The sequence below is a fragment of the Eretmochelys imbricata genome, chromosome 28 (assembly GCF_965152235.1).
Source record: "Eretmochelys imbricata isolate rEreImb1 chromosome 28, rEreImb1.hap1, whole genome shotgun sequence".
NCBI lineage: Eukaryota > Metazoa > Chordata > Testudines > Cheloniidae > Eretmochelys > Eretmochelys imbricata.
The window spans coordinates 7,361,055-7,385,798 of record NC_135599.1 but is presented as its reverse complement, the minus strand read 5'-3'; the positions used below and the strand labels follow the sequence as shown (position 1 = coordinate 7,385,798).

The 24,744-nt window shown below is 48.9% G+C and overlaps 1 protein-coding gene across 3 annotated transcripts in view; it reads left to right on the top strand.

Moving 5' to 3' along the window:
- The first annotated feature begins 4,133 nt into the window (after nucleotides 1-4,133).
- LOC144258277 (uncharacterized) overlaps nucleotides 4,134-24,744 on the top strand; it is a 31,357-nt gene continuing 10,746 nt past the window's right edge. For 2 of the 3 annotated variants that reach the window (XM_077806722.1, XM_077806721.1), the window contains exons 1-3: nucleotides 4,134-4,298; nucleotides 17,338-17,420; nucleotides 18,445-18,571. In XM_077806722.1, coding sequence (XP_077662848.1) covers nucleotides 17,397-17,420; nucleotides 18,445-18,571 — 151 coding nt within the window. In that variant the 5' untranslated portion in view covers nucleotides 4,134-4,298; nucleotides 17,338-17,396. Of the gene's footprint in view, nucleotides 4,299-17,337; nucleotides 17,421-18,141; nucleotides 18,221-18,444; nucleotides 18,572-24,744 lie in introns of all 3 variants that reach the window. The other variant, XM_077806723.1, reaches the window with a different exon arrangement.

Here is a 24,744-nt window from a genome sequence, read left to right as displayed (position 1 = left end):
GCTCAAAATCAGTGCCCAGGCGGTCTGCCTCAGCACTCCACCCACGAGCAAACCTTTCACCCAAGCGTCACAGAGATTATGCAACATACAGCACACGGCAGTGACCATTGGAATATTATCCACATTGAGGTCTAACCTTCCATAAAGGCATCGCCAGTGCACCTTTAATCTGCCAAAGGCATATTCCACTGTCATCCAGCACCTACTCAGCTGTTGTTGAACCACTCCTTACTGCTTTCCTGGTGTCCCATGTAAGGTTTCATGAGCCATGGCTGTAAGGGGTACGCTGGGTCTCCCAGAATCACTATGGGCATTTCAACACCCCCCACTGTAATCTCATGGCTGGGAAAGTAAGTCCGTGCTTGCAGCTATCTGTTAAAACAAGCTGCAAAACATCATACCCACAACACGACCATGATGTGCATGGGCGCTGGGAACCCCCAGATGAGTGGATCCTGACTGGCCATTGGCAGAAATCTGTCTGTATATTGGGATTGGTGAGCGTAAGAAATTTGCTTGGTATTTGTGGTGTGTGTGTGTTGCTAATAAACAGATGTTTAGAGCACAGCTGCGTAAGGATCTTTCACTGGGAAAAGGTTCTGTAGACCTGTAGGGCACTGAGCCCCATGGGAAAGGGCTGGTACTTAAATTGACCAGGTTTCTTCCGGAGCCCCCTGAGTAAGGATAGGTGTCTCACACCCCCAGCCCTTGGCAGGATAGAGGTGGGGTGCCCTACACTGTGCAGGTAAAACCCCAAGCACAACCGATTCTGTCATTCCTATATATTTTGTATTGTGATATTACCATGTCCCATTGATAAAAATAGGTAGTACTGAGCTTGGTGGAATAATAATCAATCAATAATAATCAATAATCAAACCCATTTAAAACCAGGTATTCAAGGACACTCAGCTGAGAATTTAGCCTTCTTGCATTTGTACACAACAACCTATCACATTTGTCAATATTTAGTTGTCTGCCTTCATGCGATGGAATTGAATAGGACTCTTTCTCATTTGACAGTTTCTCTTCAGCTACTACCTCTACTTTATGAACTTCTGTCCTTTCCTCTTTACTAGGATATACAGAATCCCCATTCAGCGATCCTCCCCTAAGGGATGGCTCTGTCCAAACCATGTGTTCCTTCACTCCTATTGTCGTTCCCTCAGCCCTTAGTTTAATATCCCCTTTATGACAGGTTTCAGAGTAACAGCCGTGTTAGTCTGTCTTCGCAAAAAGAAAAGGAGTACTTGTTTCTACTACAGTTTGTACTACAGTTTCCACGGTATGCATCCGATGAAGTGAGCTGTAGCTCACGAAAGCTCATGCTCAAATAAATTGGTTAGTCTCTAAGGTGCCACAAGTACTCCTTATCCCCTTTATGAACTTTTTAATTTTACATGCCAGAAGTCTGGTTTCATTTTGGTTTAGGTGGACCCCATCCTTCCTGTATAGGTTCCTCCTTTCTCAAGAGGCTCCCCAGTTCCTAATAAAGCTAAAACCCTCCTCCCTACAACATCATCAAATGATGAGTCAAGAGACTGAGATTCACATGTGCAGCAAGATGAAGGTCTTTAAAGTTAGAGGGCCTCCAACCATCTGCTGTCACAGTAATGGGTTGGTTCAAGAGGACATGCCATGGCCATTAAACCTGAGCTGTATCACGCATTTGAGTCTGAGCCCTATCACCGACAACTTTCTGACAATGTGCATTGTGGATTTTTCTTACATTCTGCAGGAGTTTCTCTTCAAAATCTTGCCGTGATACCAACATTTGTCTTCAGAAAACAATTTTCAAGTGCTCTAAAATTTACATGGAGATATTGGACGGGTTGCTAATTCAGAGTTTTGAGAGCATTGCTCTGTCGATAATTGGTGTGAAAAAAAATCACTTCCCTGCCTGACATAGCTCGCTAGCAAAAGCTCTAATGTAGACATAGGTTTCGGAGTAGCAGCTGTGTTAGTCTGTATCCGCAAAAAGAAAAGGAGGACTTGTGGCACCTTAGAGACTAACAGATTTATTTGAGCATAAGCTTTCGCAGGCTACAGCTCACTTCATTGGATGCATGCAGTGGAAAATATAGGGGGGAGATTTTATATACACAAAGAACATGAAATCTCCCCCCGTATTTTGCACTGCATGCATCCGATGAAGTGAGCTGTAGCCCGTGAAAGCTTATGCTTGAATAAATTTGTTAGTCTTCAAGGTTTACATGAAATCTCCCCCCTGTATTTTCCACTGTATGCATCAGATGAAGTGGGTTTTAGCTCACGAAAGCTTAGGCTCAAATAAATCTTTTAGTCTGTAAGGTGCCACAAGTCCTCCTGTTCTTTTCACCTTACCTGATCACTCTGGTTACAGTGTGTATGGTAACACCCATTGTTTCATGTTCTCTGTGTATATAAATCTCCCCACTGTATTTTCCACTGAAGGCATCTGATGAAGTGGGCTGTAGCTCACGAAAGCTTATGCTCAAATAAATTGGTTAGTCTCTAAGGTGCCACGAGTCCTCCTTTTCTTTTTGCGAATACAGACTAACACAGCTGCTACTCTGAAAAGTGGCAAAAAAAGTCGATTAAAAAGAAATCAAGGAAGTTAAATGCCCCCAAACTACATGAGAGCAGAGTTACAGCTCCCCACTGCTGCCTCATGCCCTCCCAGCATGTGTATCGTGGGGAAAGTAAAACCCTCTGAAAACCAGGAAACGGAGCAGTAAACCAACAGGCCGCCCCTGCAATGCAACCTTAATTCTGCCCTTACCCCCGCACCCTGCAGCTGGCAAATGTCACGAGGGCGAGGTCAGTAAAGGTGGTGCCAAGGCGAACCATCCAGCCGGGGAATCAGCAGATTTCCTATCTGCTGCAGTCTGCCGAGCGGGGCGGGGTGCCTTTGCTGGAGGGTCTTTTCATCGAAGCGCGAAGATTCAGCTCACGACCGTGGGAACTGGCGGAACCCGGGTGAGCTGTGCGGACCCAAAATCGGGACTGGGGGTGGGGGTAATAGGACCCTATAAAAGAGAAAAACCCCAAAATCGGGAGAGGGGGTGGGGCTAATAGGACCCTATAAAAGAGAAAGACCCCAAAATCGGGAGAGGGGGTGGGGCTAATAGGACCCTATAAAAGAGAAAGACCCCAAAATCGGGAGTGGGGGTGGGGGTAATAGGACCCTATAAAAGAGAAAGACCCCAAAATCGGGACTGGGGGTGGGGGTAATAGGACCCTATAAAAGAGAAAAACCCCAAAATCGGGAGAGGGGGTGGGGCTAATAGGACCCTATAAAAGAGAAAGACCCCAAAATCGGGAGTGGGGGTGGGGGTAATAGGACCCTATATAAGAGAAAGACCCCAAAATCGGGAGTGGGGGTGGGGCTAATAGGACCCTATAAAAGAGAAAGACCCCAAAATCGGGAGTGGGGGTGGGGGTAATAGGACCCTATAAAAGAGAAAGACCCCAAAATCGGGACTGGGGGTGGGGGTAATAGGACCCTATAAAAGAGAAAAACCCCAAAATCGGGAGAGGGGGTGGGGCTAATAGGACCCTATAAAAGAGAAAGACCCCAAAATCGGGAGTGGGGGTGGGGGTAATAGGACCCTATATAAGAGAAAGACCCCAAAATCGGGAGTGGGGGTGGGGCTAATAGGACCCTATAAAAGAGAAAGACCCCAAAATCGGGACTGCGGTGGGGTAGGGGGGTAATACTCCCCCCTCCCAGCGGCCGGTGGAGCCCCCGGGGAGACCAGAGGCACCGGGAGGAGACGGGCGCTCACACGGGGGCGGTTGGACGCGGGGGCGGGGCCGGGGGGGGCAGTTAGACGTGGGGGCGGGGCCGGGAGGACGGTTGGGCGCGGGGGCGGGGCCAAGGGGGCGGTTGGACGCGGGGGCGGGGCCGGGGGGGCGGTTGGTTCGAGCCCCAGCGGGCGGGACGCGCGGGCACCAGAGTCCGCCTGAGGCGCGGGAAGGCGCCGGCGGGGGCGGGTCAGGCTGACCCCGGGGCCCGCCCTGCCCTGGGCCGGAGGAGGCGGAAGCGGCGCCCGGGGCAGGCTGGGGGATGTAGTGCCTGACTCCCCCGGGAGCGGAAGTGACGTCGGAGGGGGGAGGCGGAGCCGGGCTGGGCTCGCGCGGGGCCGGGGAGCGGCTGGGGCCGTTGGAGCTCTGGGCATGCGCAGATCGCGGCGGCGGGGGGGCGGTGCGAGACCTTCGTTAACCCCCCCGTGCCCGGCCCGGGCCCCGCTCCCGCCGGAGCCGCCCTGGGGCCGCCCCGGGCTCCGCCCGCCCCGCTGCGGCGCTGCAGCCTCCAGGTACCGGAGCGAGCCCCGGGCGGTGACTCTGCCCCGGGTCCGGGGGGGACCCGGCCTCTCGCAGCGCCGGGATCTGCCCCCGGGGGGGCCGGGCGGGGGGAGACCCGGGGGGGCGGGAAAAATGTCGGCGCAGCCCGGACGTGGCCGGGGCGGGGGCAGGAGCCGGGGCCCCCCGGGGAGCGGCGGGGGGGGCTGAGATCCCCTCGGATTTACCGCTGCCCCCTCCCCTGGGACCCCCCCCCCGCTCCCGCCCTGCCCCCTTTCTGTCCCCACAGCAGCGAGCAGCAGCCCGGGTGACCCCCCCCTTCCCCCACCTCCCTGAGACGGGCTCTGCCCCCCCCGTACCCCGTTTCCTCCCCCCTCCGCCCGTGGCCAGTTCAGGTCTCCGGTCTGGGGGGTCCCCTGCCCCCCGTTTTCCCTGCTGGTCACATTCCCAGACCCCCCCCAGCCAGTGACCTTCTGACTCCAGCCCCCCGGCAGCGTTCCCCGCCCAGGGCTCCCTGCGTCCCACTGGGGTGTTGATGGAATATCACTCTATGATCCTCTCCAATTTCCCCGCTTCTCCCCAGCTGACATCAGGCCCCCCCTTGTGCCAGGTAAAACTGAGTCCCGGACCGAGATCACGGCCCCCCTCGTGCCAGGCAGCGCACCACTGCGGCCTCCGGGGTCCCGGGCGCTTCAGAGACCTCCGCTGAGATCTGTGTCCCCGCTGGGGCTGGCCCTGCACTGGCCCTGACAAAGATCCTCTCCCCGCATTTTGCCAGGCGCTGCAGGGACCCCAAAGAAAATCAGGGAGCCTGTAATGCCGGGATTTACAGAGCCCTGACCGAGGTCGGGGCCCCCTCGGGACAGGGGCTGCGCAGACCCCCCGGGTACCCCCACCTGGCATTCGACGCCCGCCGCTGGCCCATGCCGCCGGCTCGGGCGCCCAGGGCTCGGGCGAAGGGGCTGGTTCGTGGCAGGGCAGGGGTCTGGGCTCGGGCTGGAGGACCCTGCGAGGTGGGAGGGGGCCGGGCCTTGGGCTGCAGCCTGAGCCGGACCATCGACACCCCCATTCAACAGCCCCGCAGCCGGAGCCCTGTGAGCCCCTGTCCGCGGGCACGGGCCGGCCGCCGGTGCCCCCCTGCAGGGAAGACGTGCCCACAGCGACCGAGGGTCCTTGCCACAAAAACCCCAAAGGCTAAATCGGGAAATGGTGGGCGGCTGCTCTCCATTTTACAGATGGGGAAATTGAAGCTTAGAGAGCTGAAGTAATTTGCTCAAGTTTGCATGGAGAATTTGGGGCGAAACTGGGATCTGAATCCAGATTGTTTGAATTCTTGCCTCTTCCCTTAACCGCAAACTCAGCGTGTGTGTGCACAGCGTTGTTGTGGTCTGAGTGTTTGCCTTGCATTGGCTTCCAAGGGAGGCTGTGACATTTCCTTCATGGGAGGGTTTGAAGACCAGGTTAGAGGTAGACCTGTCTGGGAGTGTCTAGGGCAGGGGTCTCAAACTCAAATGACCACAAGGGCCACAGGAGGACTAGTGCATTGGCCCGAGGGCTACATCACTGATACCCCCCCTTCACTGCTCCTGGCCCCGCCCCCATTCCACCCCTTCCATGTGGCCCCACCCCTGCCCCGCCTCTTCCAACCCCTTCCCCGAATTTTTTGCTGCTAGGAGTTGCAGACTGACTACATGCCATTGTAGGCAGTCCCATCCTACCACCCCATCCATAAACTTATCAAGTTCAGTCTTGAAGCCAGTTAGGTATTTTGCCCCTACTGCTCCCCTTGGGAGGTTGTTCCAAAACTTCACGCTGATGGTTAGAAACCTTCGCCTAATTTGAAGCAAAAACTTATTGACGGCCAGTATCCATTTGTTCTAGTGTCAACATTGGTGCTTAACCTAAATAACTCCTCTCCTTCCCTGGTATTTATCCTTCTGGTATATTTACAGAGAGTGATCCTATCTCCCCTCAGCCTTCTTTTAGTTAGGCTAAACGAGACAAGCTCTTTGAGTCTCCACTCATAAGGCAGCTCATAGTTAGCCTCTGATCAACCAATACACCGAGGTCTTTCTCCTCCTCTGTCACTTCCAACTGACTACTCCCCAGCTTATTGCAAAAGTTCTTGTTGTTAGTTCCTAAATGCATAATTTTGCACTATTAATTTTCATCCAGTTTCTATTACTCCAGCTTTCAAGGTCATGCAGATCTTCTTGGATGATATTCCTGTCCTCCTCCATATTGGCAATCCCTCCCAGCTTTGTGTCACACTCCCACTTTCTGTGCCAAGGTCACTAATAAAAATGTGGAATAAGATTGGTCCCAAGACTGATCGCTGAGGAACTCCACTGGTAACCTCCCTCCAGCCTGACAACTCACCATTCAGTATGACCCCTTGTAGTCTCCCCTGTAACCAATTCCTTATCGACTTTTCAGTTCTCACATTAGTCCCCATCTTCTCCAATTTAACAAATAGTTTCCCATGTGGAACTCTATCAAATGCCTTACTGACATCCAGATAGATGAGAGCTACTGCATTTCCTTTGTCCAAAACATTAGTTATCTTCTCACAGAAAGAGATCAGGTTGCTCTGGCAGGACCTACCTTTTGTAACACCATGTTTTATTTATTTACGCTGCTGAAGGCTGGAAGGAACTGTTAGCAATAGGCTGAGAGTGGCCATGTGGAGGTGGGGGAAAGGATGGCAGACCGTGCGGAGGTGGGAGGGGATGCGGTGTTGGATTTTGTTTTGTAGGAGTCCATGTCTCTGCTCCCTGTGGCCGTGGTGGCTTCCGTACCAAAGCAGCATGTCAGCGGAGCAGACGCACACACCATAGCTCCATCTGGAACACGCGGCATTCACTGCCAGACGGGATGGGCGATTTTTCAGGGGCCCAGCTTGATATGCCTGGCTGGGGTGGATTCAGTTGGACGGGGGTCTGGGGCTCTGATAGTTTCGGATGTTCCATTTTGCATAGTCAGTTCTTTCTCTTTATTGTTTTACCCCCGCCTGTGCCCGACACCGTTCTCTTCTTAACTTGATTTGGTTACTTCAGTTCCAGTTTTTAAATGGGATCGAAGAATTGCAAACCTGAATGAAAGATAAACCAAACAGAACCATTTGAATTTTGGCACATACCTGGTAGAAGTACACCTCGTGAGGGTACGCTGTAATTACCTAGTTACCTGTAGCATTTTCTGGTGGGGTGGATAAAGCAATGTCAAAGAGCCAAAAGTGCTTTTTAGGGCAAAAGGACTTGTCAGGTGTTTGCTCTCACCATCTCTTTTTTTAAAAGCTATGCACTGCACACAGTCAAGTTAATGAAGGAAAGCACACCAATTATTGCCTGCTTTGTGTTCCATTTGCATCTGATTAAGCACCTAATTAAAACTGTACCACTGTAAGTGGAAATGCCTCAACACATCTTAGCTCCAATGTGTTTTAAATCTGAATGAAAAGTTTCTAAATTAAATACATGGCAGAATGGTAAACAGGGGGAAAATACACAGAAGTGCCTCTACCCAGTCCTGTTGACTCCTTGTCCCAACCCCCAATGAGTTCTGGCCTCTTGGTCAACTCAGCTCCCAGTCCCATATCAGCTGTGCCCTCTCCTAGCCTAACCCGTTTCTACTGCAGTTCTTCATCCCCCTCGTCCAGGCAGGGAGTTGGTGCTGCAGCCACTAAGGCACCTGCGTTAATCACTGTCTCACATACTGGGGCTATTTAGATTTCAGGGAACGATTTATCAGAGTTACTGAGTCTGGGAGGTGGGAGAGAGGAGAGACTGAGGGAGTTTGCTCCCCGCACTTGGCAGGGCCACGTTCAACCCTGGTAGTCTCCATGTTACCTCATCCTCCACCCTCCCCCATGTGTCTCTGCTCATGTGTCAGAGTGTCCCCTTCTGATCATAATGCCACTGGCCTCAGCAGAGCTCCCAGACAGGAGCTACATCATGATGGGGTTACGCTACTGAGAGTAAAATACATCCCAGGGAGGGTGTAATTATCCTCAAAGCAACCATTACAATACAGGAATTGAAAGAATTAAAGTACTTTATTACTTAAAAGTACTCTTGAAAGGATTGTATTTTTATGAATAAATTGCAGTAAATGTTCATTTCACTGTACAGGTAAAATATAGAAATGCTTCTGGAGAAAGTTGAGTTTGATTTATGGATATTTACACTATATATTTTGCATGTGAGATTGACAATTTGTGTTTGAACGGTTATAAAAATTGTTGGCTGATGACCCCTATAACTTCCCACAGCTCTGAACATTGAAATTGTAAACATTAAAAAAAGCTTAAAAATAAATATCGATATCATCTGTTGAATTTGAAAGAAAGAAATAAACAGAATGAATTTTGCCAAACCCACTTAACAGCAATCGCAATATGCTACTCAGGTACCCAACCTTAATTCTGCCCTGTAGTGACACCAGGTAATCTCCATAGGGCTAGGAATAAGGCATTTTACTGTATAAAGTGCCAGATTAGATTATACCAATTTGTAAAGACACATGAGATCTTTCCCTAAGGGTGTCCGCTTCACTGGGTTGTTTCTTTTATTGGTAATTCCCAGAAGTGAATAGATAAATAACATTTTATTGGTTATGAAGTGCCCATTTCAGATTTCTGGGGAGTATCTATAATTTTGTACGAGAGGCCAGGTCCTTGGGGAGACGGAGCCTTGGTTTCATTTTAACTTGTGCATGCTCAGCAGCTTCTGGAATTTGGTGCAAAGTCAGAATTTCTTTTTTTTTTTTTTTTTTTGGCATGCAGAAGATCCATTCTGCCCGAGAAGTGCTGCGGTTCTGCCCTTCACCCACCAGAGGCCCCTGTGGCACCAGAACGGCTGCAGCCAGCTGGGTTCATCTTGGTGGGAAATTGTTGCCCTGAGCTACACCCCAAATGGGAAGAGAGTTAGTGGGTGCAACTTGGGAGAGTCCTGAGACACGGCTGCCCCTGGGGGTGGGGAGAGGGTGGTCATTCTCTACTCGCAAGAGGGTGTGGAAGGGGCACAGGAGGAGCAAGTGTCCCCCATGGAGACTGCCCAGCCCCAGCTGCTTCTGCCCCCACCCTACCCCAAACCTCTTCACCCCTCCAACTATCAGCTGCCAGTCTTCCTGCGCTGCTACCCCTTCCTGACTGGCAGAGAAACTCTAAGCTCTATCCCCTTCTCTTGGCCTCTGAAAGTTGCCTTGCCCAGGGCTTTGCTGCCTGTGTGAATGGCAGGTAGGGATGGGGACTCATCACTTTCTGGGTAGTTACTGAACATTCATCCTGTCACTGACCCCTTCATTAATGCAGAGTTAAGGTTGCCCAGCGATATGTTGGGCCCTGCCAGAATGTCAAGTTCAGCAAAAGTCAAACCTCCAAAAACTAGGAAATAGAGAGCTAACGTGCATGCCAATGGAACCTTAACTCTGCCCCTGGAGCTGCCAACAGCCACTGGGCGTTCTCTGCCTGCACTCCAGCTGCACGCTCTCTGTTAGGTGTGGCTGCACAGAAAGGTAGAGGTGTTAGTTAGAGCAACTTGGTGGAGGTGAGATTGTGATATGAGAAGATCTGGGTCTGAGTCCCCCCCCATGTGTGCGATGAAAGGAAAGAGGTCTAGGGGTACTTTGAGCTTCCAGTCTGTATCATTTCTGCACTGAGCTGGGCATGTTGTCAGGAGGAAACAGGGGACTGTTTACCATGGAAATGATCAGCAGCGAGGTGGGATCTGAGAGCAGTCTGTGTGCTTAACGATGGGTAAGTGAATGTGGAATGTCAGCTGGAACTTGTGTGAGTAAGGATGAGAGTTGTAAAAAGGGGTGAAGAGGAGTTCAATTGACCAAGTGTGCGGCTGTTTCTGGGGAGCAGGCTCAGTGTCTGAGTGTAGAACAGGTGTCAGTAGCTCCTGTATAGTGCAGCTCATCTAAAACCAAATTCCGTCTTAGCAAAGATAAAGAGCTTTATTGTGTGCCCTGGTTGTCGTTTCCCCTCGTATTTTAGTGATAGGCACTATTTCAAATGTCCGGGTGCACATAGGTGTGTTGTAGGAGTAAAGAAAGGGTCATTGGTCATGTGGGTCAGAGCTCTCTTTTGGAGGGGCAAAGACAGCTCCGGGGAACCTTAAATCCTGCGTTCATAAAGTTTTTTGTAAGTGAATTTCCTAGCTTTTTGCACAGAGCGATGTTGGCAGGAGGAGTTAGCAGCCCTATAGGGAGTTGTGGGTCTCGCACAAGTTTGCAGTCGGAGGCACAGAGAAGTTCAATGACTTACCCAAGATCACCCAGCAGGCCCATGGCAGAGCCAGGAATATTCCCCATCCAGTGCTCTCTCCATGTAGCTGCTGGGTGATTCTGAAGTGCAGCTCCCTTCTCCTGCACTTTTATTTGTTATGGTGGAATGGGAATAATGGTCATGCTTTCAAATGTCTCTCTCCTTCTCCACCTTCTTCTGCCACCATTTCCAGCTCCGTCTCCCCTTCTTTCAAGTGTTTGTCATGGGCAGTTGGTAACAGCCAGTGAAATATGCCAGGAAAAATCTGATGGGGAAGGTATAATGTGTCACTCCCGCTATTTTCCACTGTTAGAATTATAGCGCAAACACAAAACAGTCAATCCTCTGCAGTTCTAGACCAAAATATTTTCCCCCTAGTATCAGCAAGGAAAGATGAGGAGCTTGCTTTTGGCCATGTTGCATTTCAGTAGACAGCTGGTGGACATCTGCCGGAGGTATTAGAAAGACTGGGCTAAGATTTAGTTTGATTGGAGGGAGACAGATCCAGAGCAGAGAGGTAAAGAGGGCTGAGGGATTCTGCATTAGCAGATCTTAATGCACAATCTGACTTGTGTTGGTGGGATTTTTTTAATTGTAAAGCATTTAGGCTGCTTTTGTAGATAGGTGTTAATCATCTGTCCTCTTCCTAGAGTTCTGAGGAGGTTATGTGAGTATTTTTAAAGAATGCAGATGGCAGATTAGGTTGCAGTGAGGTCTTAATAAGCGCAGGATCAGGCTCTAAACTGCTGTCAAGTCCACACAGTGAACAAACTGAAAAAACACTTTGACCTTTCTGTTTTAGTGACCCTATGGGTAAATTACAGCAATCCAAGGTTAAAAGAAATAGATCTGTGATTTCATTTTGATTGGTGTGGCTTAAAGAAACTGCTTTTATGATATTTACTCTCTCTTAGATTCTGATCCTGCAAACAGTTATGCCTCTGGAGGGCATCCATTCATAGGCATTTGCAGGATTGGGGCTTTACTGAATGAATACTGGAGCAAAACCAGGTGGCTAGGCCTAGCTCATGACATTGGCCTGGTTACATTTCAAACAAAGTTTCCATAGGTGTTAATGGCTTAAGGTAGAGAGACAAGGATTCTATTAACAACATAATTCCTTTGGAGTATTGTAGGTATCTGAAAACTGTGATCTTAATGATTTTTTAAAAAATCTCCTGTGTTACTAATCAATAGATGGTAAATAGTTAAAACTGGAAGAACTTTACCATGGATGCTGTTTAGTTGTTTGGCCTTTCAATTGGAGTTGGATTCCAGACAAGTGATTTCCATTAAGTTTTAGAATTTGTTTGGGGAGAGGTATTGGAAACCATTAAGGCCAGAACTTTGCTATCTGGTACAGTTAGGGCTCTTCAGAGTACTCCCATTGACTCAGAAGTAGCAAGGACTAGGTGTGGTATTAGGTTTTTTGCAGGATGAAGGGCTTATTTGCAAAGTCTTTGAAGCAGGGCTCTGTGTGCAAACTCCAAAGCCATGTGTCAGTGTGCTCCAGGGCTTCTACTCTGAGTTTTTGAGTTGGTGAGACACACACACAATGTGACAGCAGGAGAACTTTGCCTGTTTCTACAGGGCTCTGTTGCACTTGCACAGTGTGGGTCCTAAACACTCGTTCAAAATACCCATCACCAACCAGTTGATGTTTTACTTCCCTTCCTATTTTCAGTGTTCTCACTTGTTTGACTGTGGTTTTGTTTGCTGTCTGTTGCTTTATTCCTTATTTTTCCTGTTCTATGTGTGTGAAGTATTCATCAAATTAAGAATTGACATCCCATAGAAATGGTATAAGCCTTAGTGAATACCTTTTACTCTCCTTTCCGGTATCAGAAAGTATTATATTAATATTTGCTCTGAGAGCATGACTATTTCTAGTTGACTCCTAGATTTGTTTAGCATCTGAAAGCTGAGCTGTGTGCATGCAAGACGGATAGTTTTGTGAACTGCAGAAGTCCGTAGCATGCTAGTGTTTTGGCAGATGCTTCATTTTTTGAGAGCAGCTTTCCCTGAAGATTTAGTGATCTATGGTAGGAGGAGGTTATTAAATTGGGCCTCTGGTGCATATTTTTAATGCTTTTACTTAATGCCTATGACTTCGTTTTATTTCTGTAGCTGTTTTCACTATGCCACATTTTGGTGTGTTTACTAGCTTGTGTTGTTAGAAAGGATGATAAAATACATCTACTCCAAGGGCAGTGTCCATTTTCTTTTTATTTGATTTCATATTAAATGCACATCTTAAGCAGTGCACCTTATTAATTATCCCTTGTTTAATATTCTTCCTTCTTCTTCCATACCTATGAACTGTTTACAATATATATATTCTATCTAGGGTTTTTGTTTGTACTGGTAGCGCACATCCACACGTTACCTCAATAGTGGTGGAGCACATAACAAAATTCATTCCGCACATGGATGGAAATAATTAGAGGGAACATGAGTGACGACTCCCTCTTGGGTGGATGGGCCAATCCTGGAGCCCATTACTGCTCGGTGATTGATTTTTCCATTCCAAGTCCATAAAGTCGATTTTCAATATAAATGCTTTGTTCCCTACGTACAACGCATACGTTGATGTCTCAGTCATTCTGAGTCTTGACCAGTTATGAGCTTTTTGTATATGCCTCTGTCACAGAGTCACCAGGTCAATGCTCTGGAACTACTTTGTAGGAAGCCAGTCAGGACTCTGGGGGAGCCTCCTCTCTCTGAGCAGACTGTCTCCAGCGCAGAAGCTTACACAGCTTTGACCTTCCTGGGTCTGACCTCGGAGCATTCAGCATCCCCTTCCACACTGTGTGCTTCCTGCAGCGACTCCGCTGGGACGGGGCTCCTGGGGAAGCCAGAGGGCCCTGCACCCCAACTCCGCAATCAGACGTTACTCTCAGCCAGCCAGTAAACCAGAAGGTTTCTTAGGCGACAGGAATACAGCATAGAATAGAGCTTGCTATCACAGAAATCTGTGACTTTCAGCCAAGTCCATCTTGGGAGTCCTGGGCCAGATGCCCTGGACTCTCCCTCTTCAAGTCCCCCCATGCAAACTGCCCGCTTCCAGCGACCCGACCTCTGACACCCCCCTGTTGCTCCTCCTCTGTCTCTATCTCACTTCCCAGGCAAAAGGTGTCACCTGGTTACACCCCTCTCCTGGTTCTCCGGTTTCATGAGTGTAGGCTGCTGGGAAGCTTCACCTGCCCCAAGGGCCTCGGCAAAAATCACACACCCAATTCCCACCACCGAAGTATTGTTGCAGTAGACTGGGAAACTGAGGTACACACAGTGTTCGTATAGGGGAGTAAGACGCACATGCAGCATAACAAGATGAATAAACCCCCACTTTGTCACAGCCTCACATGATCTCCCCTATGGATAAATACCCTCCAAGAGATGTGTTTGATGTGATGGGTTTGTCAGGTCTCAGGTGAGAGCTGCTGGCAAAGACCAAGTGACCCTTTGCCAAGGGATCTCTGTGTCACCGTCTGACGCCCGTAGGCCAGGGACGGGACAACTTTCTGCCAATGGCCTTCAGGACGTGTGCTGAGTTCACTGCAGTGCCCCTCGTCCCCTCTCCATTTCCCTTCTTGGTGTGCTGTCTGGGACGCTGCTCTGCTTCCTTCTCCCCAAGCCACCCCGTATCTACTCCATGTGCCAGGCTTCTGGCAGCCCGTAGTGAGAGGCCTTCCAGCCCATCAAACTGGTGCCAAACTGCTGGGCCTCAGGCCTTCTGGGGTGCACCTCTGTGAGTCCAATTGACCCCTGCCCCAGGGGTGCTCCAGGGGCATGCCCTTCTGGTGTGTCATGGCTCAACCCTCTGTCTGAGGCCTCAGAGCACTTTCTTCCTCTCTTGGGGAACCAGGTGAAACAGCAAAAGAGCCGATTGGTGGCAAACAAGGGTAAATAAAGGAATGAAAAAAAAGAAACGGAGGGGAAAACACTGTTTACAGATCCCATCAGGATATGGGCCCCTTTTATTCTGGGGGCTGTGGGAGCGTCTCAGTCCCCTTCAGAGGTTACTGGGTTTCCAGCGCAAGTTTCAGCCTGCTCCCCTTTTGAGCTCCAGGGATCCCCACCCTCCCTCGGTGAAGGCCAGAGCCGCAAATGCTGCCAGCCCTCTCTTTGGGGGTGGAATTGCTCCACAGACAGTTCGCTTCCCAGGGTTCTCCCCCTATGAGTAGAGAAGGTCTCTCCTGTTCACTCCTGCTCCAGTCCTGGAATCGTTTGCAGGTGGGGAGGATCTGGGCCAATCCAGGCTAAAGCAGCAGTTTAGCCCCTTCTGTGCCAGCGTGGGGTTTATATAGGCCTACCCAGGCCCAGGGAATGGCCCCCTATCAGCCCCATGCCTGATATGGTGGGGATACTCACTGGCAGCATTACCTTTGATGGGGTACTGCTCCCAATCTCTCCCCTCCCCCTTTACTGCCACCACAATGCCTCTCACCTTCACTTCCTGAGGGGTGACCACCAGAAGGTGTGTTTTGTTATCCCTTTCCCTACCCCCCCAGGATCCGTTGTGCACCTTCCCTCACTCACCTCTGTCTCGGGAGACAAGGCGGGCCATGGGGTGCGGGTGATGCTCTGCTGGAGATCCATCATCACTGAACGAGTGGCAGCCTTGACCCTCCTTGAAGGTTGCCGGGTTGCTGATGTGCACTGGAGGAGAACTGGGGCTTGACTGAATCCATGGACCATTTGGCCCACGCAGTGTCACTGTAAAGCCTGCTCTGCGTTGCTGCAACTTGCCCTTGGTGGCGTTGTGCCCATAAGTCCCTGTAACGCTGTCTTCAGTGACTCAAGAGCATGAGCACCAGCCTCAGGCAGAGTGGTGTGGAAGAAAAACGCAGTCTTCACTCTTAGGTTGTTTGCAACAAGTCAGAGACCATTTATTCTCAAGCAATTGCAAGGGGGAGACTGCGTCCAGACAGGGATTCCCCCTTCCTTTGCGGGTCTCCGCATGATAAACAATTAGGGCAAGCACTTATACCTTTTGTTACATGCAATAATGATCAACTGCTGCGTCTTGTTTATACATATTCCTTCCTGATATCTTACTTTTTCTCTGCAGTTCCTGCTACAGTCTGAGTTCCATTCTTATCCAACACGAGGTCAAAACAGCATCTCTCACAGTTTTCTCACTCGCTTCCCACTTGCCAAGGCCCTGCCTTAAAGTGTCGTGTTCTTAGAGTTAGAGTTAGCCTGACTCTTGCTCTATTCCTAAAAAAACTAAGATGTCTGCGTTCAAATTCCCTTTATCCCTTTTTCCACTTTCACACCGGTAAGAAGCAGGGAACAAACCCCAAATTGATTGTGAGGTTGATACGTAGATTTCACCCATCAAGTATCCAGTGTAAAGGCTTCAGGCACTGTAACAGCATTAACATAGAATCACAGACAGTCCCCTTGGGTCATCCCATAGATCTCACCACATAGGTGAGCTCACCTTTGTGACAGATGGTCCCTTACACCGGGGGTTCTCAAATTTTTTCTTTCTGAGGCCCCCCTAACATGCTATAAAAACTCCGCGGCCCACGTGGTCCACAATAAGTGGTTTTCTACATATAAAAGCCAGGGCTGGTGTTAGAGGGTAGCAAGCAGGGCAACTGCCTGGGGCCCCCACAAAGCGACATTGCTTAGGCTTTGGCTTCAGCTCTGGGAGGTGGGGCTCAGGGCCCTGAACTTCAGCCCCATGCACTGGGACTTCAGCTTTCTGCCCTGGGCCTCGGTGAGTCTAGTGCTGGCCTTGTTTGGCAGCCCCCCGAGACAGCTGCCTTGGGGACAATGACAGGGAGAATCTCCCAAAGTGACTCCTTTGATTCTGCTCTTCTCTGGCCTTTGGTTTACAGAATAATAGAACTGGAAGGGACCTCGAGAAGTCACTCAAGTCCAGTCCCCTTCACTCAAGGCAGGACTAAGTATTATCTTACCATCCCTGAGAGGTGTTTGTCCAGCCTGCACTTAAAAATTCCCAATGATGGAGATTCCACAACCTCCCTTGGCAATTTATTCCGGTGCTAAACCACTCTGACAGTTAGGAAGTTTTTCCTAATGTCCAACCTAAACCTCCCTTCTTGCAATTTAAGCCCATTGCTTCTTGTCCTATCCTCAGAGGTTAAGTAGAACAAATTTTCCCCCTCCTCCTTGTAACAACCTTATATGTACTTGAAAACTGTGATCATGTCCCCTCTCAGTCTTCTCTTTTCCAGACTAAACAAACCCAATTTTTTTCAATCTTCCCTTCCTAGACCTTTAATCATTTTTGTTGCTCTTCTCCAGACTTTCTCCAATTTCTTCACATCTTTCCTGAAATGTGGTGCCCAGAACTGGACACACTACTCCAGTTGAGGCCTAATCCGCGCAGAGTAGAGCGGAAGAATTACTTCTCGTGTCTTGCTTACAATACATCTGCTAATACATCCCAGAATGATACTTGCTTTTTTAGTTTAACGCTGTTGACTCTCATTTAGCTTGTAATCCACTATGACCCCCAGATCTCTTTCCTATCCTCCAAAACACTTGCAACCCCTCCCACCTTGGTAATGCTCACAAACTTGATAAGTGTAACAGAGACTCTGTAACTGGGAGGGTTTCACCATGTCTCAGAGGGTTACACCCTTGTGGGAGGTGGCTAGGCTTCTACTGGAATAAGGTCACTCTGTGCTTCACAGTGTGGCAGAACCTAGAATGTCCATTAGCAGGGACAAATCCTGGGGGGAATTGTCTTTTGGAATGGACAAAACCCCTGTCTGAATTCTGTCACATTGCCCTTTTCACCCTGGCAGGCTACAGAATAACATCCAGGTTTCACTCCAGATCATCCCGTCCTCCCAGGGGGAAGGAAATGGCTGCAATGGAGCTGGCTCAGGTAAGGGATTATCAGGGAGCTGGTGGTGGGTTCTGCTTGGAGGGAGAGGAGCAGTAAATGCATAGGAGGGTGGGAGCTGCTAGAGGTAGTGGGAGGCAGGAACTATCTAGTGTGGAGAAAGGGAGGGGACAGAATGTGACAAACCTGCTGAGAACTGTGTACTCTAGGATGTGATGGGCTGTCACCCCGGGGTGTAGTCTGGGGGGCTTCTGGGAACCGCTGTGCCCTCTAACCCTCAAGCTGGCCTGGCCCTTCTCACACTGCTTTGCTTGAGATTCAGCCAGTCCTAATTAAAACCACATTAACAGTCCACCATACTCCTCTGCCAGGTCTTTCAAAACTCTTGTTATCTGGACCCGCTGATTTAAACATGTCTAACTTTAATAGCTGCTGTTTAACATCCTCGTGAGTTCTTCTTGGAATAGAAAGACTGTCGGCGTCAACATCTTATGATATGAGTACATCATCTGTTTTTCTCCAAATCCAGGAAAGAAATTGTTATTGAACACTTTTACCTTTTCTGCATTATTTTTTATATTCTGCCATTTCCAGCTAATAATTTATCACTGCCATTGTTAGGATTAATTTTGTACTTAATATACTTTAAAAAAACTTCCTTCTTATTTTCATTGATTGATCATTACCAATTTTCTACAATTCTGACCTAACTTATATTCTTTACTATTGACTTCCCCTTTTCTTCTGTATATTTTATTTGGAGTGTGTTGGGATTCCTACCAGGGAGCCACCAGCAGGGTCCAGAGACGGCCCCATCTACTATATCAAGCTCTGGCTAGTAGGTATGTGACAGAAGGAGGCAGGGTCTTCACATTTATCAGCTGGGGGACACAAAGGTTCTGTCTTTCTACCCTCTGATGCCTCCTGGCCTCTCTAAGCAAGGTGTGGTGGGACTCTGTTAACATGTGCCTCCCGGACCTTCAATTTACCTGGTGCTGCTGTTCAGTGAATAGTGGGGCTGTGACTGGGGCAGCAGGTACTGAGTGTTGGACTCTTTCTCTTTTAGGGGCTGGTGACTTTTGAGGAGGTGGCTGTGTATTTCACCAAGGGCGAATGGGCTCTCCTGGACCCCACTCAGAGAGCCCTGTACAGAGATGTCATGCAGGAGAACTACGAGACGGTGGTCTTGCTGGGTAAGGAGTCCTGTCCCGTCGGTTAGTAGAAGCTGTGGGGTCTCTAAAGAACCTGAGTAGTCATAACTTTATACCTTTATTCATCATATAAGTTTTGGCAAGTTTCCTTGCCCACCTTTTTTTGCCTGATCTCCCACACACTAGTATAATTTTTGGACATGTGCCTTTTTGGTGCTGTCAGTCATTTTAAAATTGCATTTAATACATCCTTATTGGCTACATTAATAACTGGTCTCAGAGTCGCAGCCGTGTTAGTCTGTATCCACAAAAAGAAAAGGAGTACTTGCATCCGATGACATGAGCTATAGCTCACGAAAGCTTATGCTCAAATAAATTTGTTAGTCTCCAAGGTGCCACAAATACTCCTTTTCTTTTTACATTAATAACTGTAGCTTTCATGCCTTTTCCTCATTTTAAGAGGAAAATATGCTGCCTGTAGAATTCTAAATTAGTTAAATAGGTGTATGACTCATGCATGGCTTGTGTGACAGTCAGACGAGCTCCTCTTTTGATATGAGAGTGTATAACATTGCCATTCAGGACCCCACGGGTGAAGGGAGAACAGAGCTGTGGGAGGGGAGCAGAAGGGGGGGAGTAGATAATTCTGGGTGCCAGGACATGGGGAGGGTGTGTGCAGGGTTAGAGCTAAGAAGCAGCAGGGAGGGATGAGGTAGTGAGAGACAAGGAGGGAACATAAGAAGCTCCCAAGGTTCCAGGAGGTGGTGCCGGCTGAGAGTAATGGGAAGAAGGGGAGGGGAGTGTGGAGGAATAGCACCCAGGCAGTGGGCTGGGTGGGTCAGTGGGAGGGAGGAGATTTTTAGGGATCTAGAGCTGTGGGGGATCCCAGACCTTTAACCCCGAATCCCTACCCAAGCCTTGTGGCTTTAGAGCCTACACTCCAGTTTTATTTCTGTTCAGTTTCACTTCGTATACATTTTTTTCCCCAAATACTATTATTTTAACTCTTGACCTCCCTCCCCATATACCCTCCCCATCTCTCTGCACAGCAACCTTGGCCACCGATCCTGAATCCTTGCTGCATTCCTCCCCGCATGGCAGGGCCGCTACCCAGGCACAAATGGGCACTTTGTTGGTGATGTCACAGGGTGGTAGTGTAGCCTGTACCATTTTTACACCTATAAGGTTATGTATTGGGGTACAACTTGCCCTTGTCCATGGCGACTCAAATTTAATGGAGGAGATGACATAGGGTGAAACACACAGAAACTTGATTTAATACAGACAGTTATAATTGAAAACATAGGCAAAAATCAATACACCTAACGATTATACTAAGATAAGTATAGTAAAGAGGGTCTTGCATGGTGCATATTTACCAGTTATGGACACCATTGGAAACAAAGGTGGAGGGGCAAGGGAGACCATCAGAAGCTAGGCCCTGCTTTAGTTTACACTGTCTCAGGGACCCAACAAAATGAGAAAATGGTAACTAGGAGAGGTATTTTATCCCCTTCCTTATGGAAATAGTACGGCTATATACCATATCTGCTCCTTTACTCTGATTACAATAATGTCAATAGTTGTCCCAACCCATATGTGGACCAGATGATATGTCTGGGGGGAGAAAGCAGAAGGAGACTCCGCTGGTTGGAAGGCATGAAATGCACTGTCCTGAGATAGGGGGTTCCACGACCACCACTCCCAAGAGAAGGAGGCGGGTGGTGGTGGTCGGGGACTCTCTCCTTCGGGGGACTGAGTCATCTATCTGCCGCCCTGACCGGGAAAACCGAGAAGTCTGCTGCTTGCCGGGGGCTAAGATTTGCTATGTGACGGAGAGACTGCCGAGACTCGTCAAGCCCTCGGATCGCTACCCCTTCCTGCTTCTCCACGTGGGCACCAATGATACTGCCAAGAATGACCTTGAGCAGATCACTGCGGACTACGTGGCTCTGGGAAGAAGGATAAAGGAGTTTGAGGCGCAAGTGGTGTTCTCGTCCATCCTTCCCGTGGAAGGAAAAGGCCTGGGTAGGGACCGTCGAATCGTGGAAGTCAACGAATGGCTACGCAGGTGGTGTCGGAGAGAAGGCTTTGGATTCTTTGACCATGGGATGGTGTTCCATGAAGGAGGAGTGCTGGGCAGAGACGGGCTCCACCTTACGAAGAGAGGGAAGAGCATCTTTGTGAGCAGGCTGACTAACCTAGTGAGGAGGGCTTTCAACTAGGTTCACCGGGGAAAGGAGACCAAAGCCCTGAGGTAAGTGGGAAAGCGGGATACCGGGAGGAAGCACAGGCAGGAATGTCTGTGAGGGGAGGGCTCCTGCCTCATACTGAGAATGAGGGGCGATCAGCAGGTTATCTCAAGTGCTTATATACGAATGCACAAAGCCTTGGAAACAAGCAGGGAGAACTGGAGGTCCTGGTGATGTCAAGGAATTATGACGTGATTGGAATAACAGAGACTTGGTGGGATAACTCACATGACTGGAGTACTGTCATGGATGGATATAAACGGTTCAGGAAGGACAGGCAGGGCAGAAAAGGTGGGGGAGTAGCACTGTATGTAAGGGAGCAGTATGACTGCTCAGAGCTCCGCTACGAAACTGCAGAAAAACCTGAGTGTCTCTGGATTAAGTTTAGAAGTGTGAGCAACAAGAGTGACGTAGTGGCGGGAGTCTGCTATAGACCACTGGACCAGGGGGATGAGGTGGATGAGGCTTTCTTCCGGCAGCTCGCAGAAGCTACTAGATCGCACGCCCTGGTTCTCATGGGTGACTTTAATTTTCCTGATATCTGCTGGGAGAGCAATACAGCGGTGCATAGACAATCCAGGAAGTTTTTGGAAAGCGTAGGGGACAATTTCTTGGTGCAAGTGCTAGAGGAGCCAACTAGGGGGGGAGCTTTTCTTGACCTGCTGCTCACAAACCGGGAAGAATTAGTAGGGGAAGCAAAAGTGGATGGGAATCTGGGAGGCAGTGACCATGAGTTGGTTGAGTTCAGGATCCTGACACAGGGAAGAAAGGTAAGCAGCAGAATACGGACCCTGGACTTCAGGAAAGCAGACTTCGACTCCCTCAGGGAACGGATGGGTAGGATCCCCTGGGGGACTAACATGAAGGGGAAAGGAGTCCAGGAGAGCTGGCTGTATTTCAAGGAATCCCTGTTGAGGTTACAGGGACAAACCATCCCGATGTGTCGAAAGAATAGTAAATATGGCAGGCGACCAGCTTGGCTTAATGGTGAAATCCTAGCGGATCTTAAACATAAAAAAGAAGCTTACAAGAAGTGGAAGGTTGGACATATGACCAGGGAAGAGTATAAAAATATTGCTCGGGCATGTAGGAATGAAATCAGGAAGGCCAAATCGCACCTGGAGCTGCAGCTAGCGAGAGATGTCAAGAGTAACAAGAAGGGTTTCTTCAGGTATGTTGGCAACAAGAAGAAAGCCAAGGAAAGTGTGGGCCCCTTAATGAATGAGGGAGGCAACTTAGTGACAGAGGATGTGGAAAAAGCTAATGTACTCAATGCTTTTTTTGCCTCTGTCTTCACTAACAAGGTCAGCTCCCAGACTGCTGTGCTGGGCATCACAACATGGGGAAGAGATGGCCAGCCCTCTGTGGAGAAAGAGGTGGTTAGGGACTATTTAGAAAAGCTGGACGTGCACAAGTCCATGGGGCCAGACGAGTTGCATCCGAGAGTGCTAAAGGAACTGGCGGCTGTGATTGCAGAGCCATTGGCCATTATCTTTGAAAACTCGTGGCGAACGGGGGTGTCATAAATATAAAGGGAAGGGTAAACCCCCTTGAAATCCCTCCTGGCCAGGGGAAAGCTCCTCTCACCTGTAAAGGGTTAAGAAGCTAAAGGTAACCTCGCTGGCACCTGACCAAAATGACCAATGAGGAGACAAGATACTTTCAAAAGCTGGGAGGAGGGAGAGAAACAAAGGGTCTGTGTCTGTCTGTATGCTGGTCTTTGCCAGGGATAGACCAGGAATGGAGTCTTAGAACTTTTAGTAAGTAATCTAGCTAGGTATGTGTTAGATTATGATTTCTTTAAATGGCTGAGAAAAGAATTGTGCTGAATAGAATAACTATTTCTGTCTGTATATCTTTTTTGTAACTTAAGGTTTTGCCTAGAGGGGTTCTCTATGTTTTTGAATCTAATTACCCTGTAAGATATCTACCATCCTGATTTTACAGGGGGGATTTCTTTATTTCTATTTACTTCTATTTTCTATTAAAAGTCTTCTTGTAAAAAACTGAATGCTTTTTCATTGTTCTCAGATCGAAGGGTTTGGGTCTGTGGTCACCTATGCAAATTGGTGAGGCTTTTTATCCAACATTTCCCCGGAAAGGGGGGGGTGCAAGTGTTGGGAGGATTGTTCATTGTTCTTAAGATCCAAGGGTCTGGGTCTGTAGTCACCTAGGCAAATTGGTGAGGCTTTTTACCAAACCTTGTCCAGGAAGTGGGGTGCAGGGTTTTGGGAAGTATTTTGGGGGGAAAGACGCGTCCAAACAGCTCTTCCCCAGTAACCAGTATTAGTTTGGTGGTGGTAGCGGCCAGTCCAAGGACAACGGGGGGGAATATTTTGTACCTTGGGGAAGTTTTGACCTAAGCTGGTAAAGATAAGCTTAGGAGGTTTTTCATGCAGGTCCCCACATCTGTACCCTAGAGTTCAGAGTGGGGGAGGAACCTTGACAGGGGGAAGTCCCGGATGACTGGAAAAAGGCTAATGTAGTGCCAATCTTTAAAAAAGGGAAGAAGGAGGATCCTGGGAACTACAGGCCAGTGAGCCTCACTTCAGTCCCTGGAAGAATAATGGAGCAGGTCCTCAAAGAATCAATCCTGAAGCACTTACATGAGAGGAAAGTGATCAGGAACAGTCAGCATGGATTCACCAAGGGAAGGTCATGCCTGACTAATCTAATCGCCTTCTATGATGAGATTACTGGTTCTGTGGATGAAGAGAAAGCAGTGGATGTATTGTATCTTGACTTTAGCAAAGCTTTTGACACGGTCTCCCACAGTATTCTTGTTGATACTAAACTGGGAGGAGTGGTAGATACGCTGGAGGGCAGGGATAGGATACAGAGGGACCTAGACAGATTGGAGGATTGGGCCAAAAGAAATCTGATGAGGTTCAATAAGGATAAGTGCAGGGTCCTGCACTTAGGACGGAAGAACCCAATGCACAGCTACAGACTAGGGACCGAATGGCTAGGCAGCAGTTCTGCGGAAAAGAACCTAGGGGTGACAGTGGACGAGAAGCTGGATATGAGTCAGCAGTGTGCCCTTGTTGCCAAGAAGGCCAATGGCATTTTGGGATGTATAAGTAGGGGCATAGCGAGCAGATCGAGGGACGTGATCGTCCCCCTCTATTTGACATGGGTGAGGCCTCATCTGGAGTACTGTGTCCAGTTTTGGGCCCCACACTACAAGAAGGATGTGGATAAATTGGAGAGAGTCCAGCGAAGGGCAACAAAAATGATTAGGGGTCTGGAACACATGACTTAATGAGGAGAGGCTGAGGGAACTGGGGATGTTTAGTCTGCAGAAGAGAAGAGTGAGGGGGGATTTGATAGCTGCTTTCAACTCCCTGAAAGGGGGTTCCAAAGAGGATGGCTCTAGACTGTTCTCAGCGGTAGCAGATGACAGAACAAGGAGTAATGGTCTCAAGTTGCAGTGGGGGAGGTTTAGGTTGGATATTAGGAAAAACTTTTTCACAACGAGGGTGGTGAAACACTGGAATGCGTTACCTAGGGAGGTGGTAGAATCTCCTTCCTTAGAAGTTTTTAAGGTCAGGCTTGACAAAGCCCTGGCTGGGATGATTTAATTGGGGATTGGTCCTGCTTTGAGCAGGAGGTTGGACTAGATACCTCCTGAGGTCCCTTCCAACCCTGATATTCTATGATTCTATGTGGCCTTTGGGAAGTCTATAATTAGGCATCAAGCATTAATACTCATGATTTACGTCACTTATTTCTTAATAATTCTAATATATGAATGCAGTCCAGCTGCTGAGATACCTCATAGCAACCTAATTACTAAAAAAAAAAAAAAAGAGGACTTCTGGCACCTTAGACACTAACAAACTGATTTGAGCATAAGCTTTCGTGACCTACAGCTCACTTCATTGGATGCATTCAGTGGAAGTGAGCTGTAGCTCACGAAAGCTTATGCTCTAATAAGTTTGTTAGTCTCTAAGGTGCCACAAG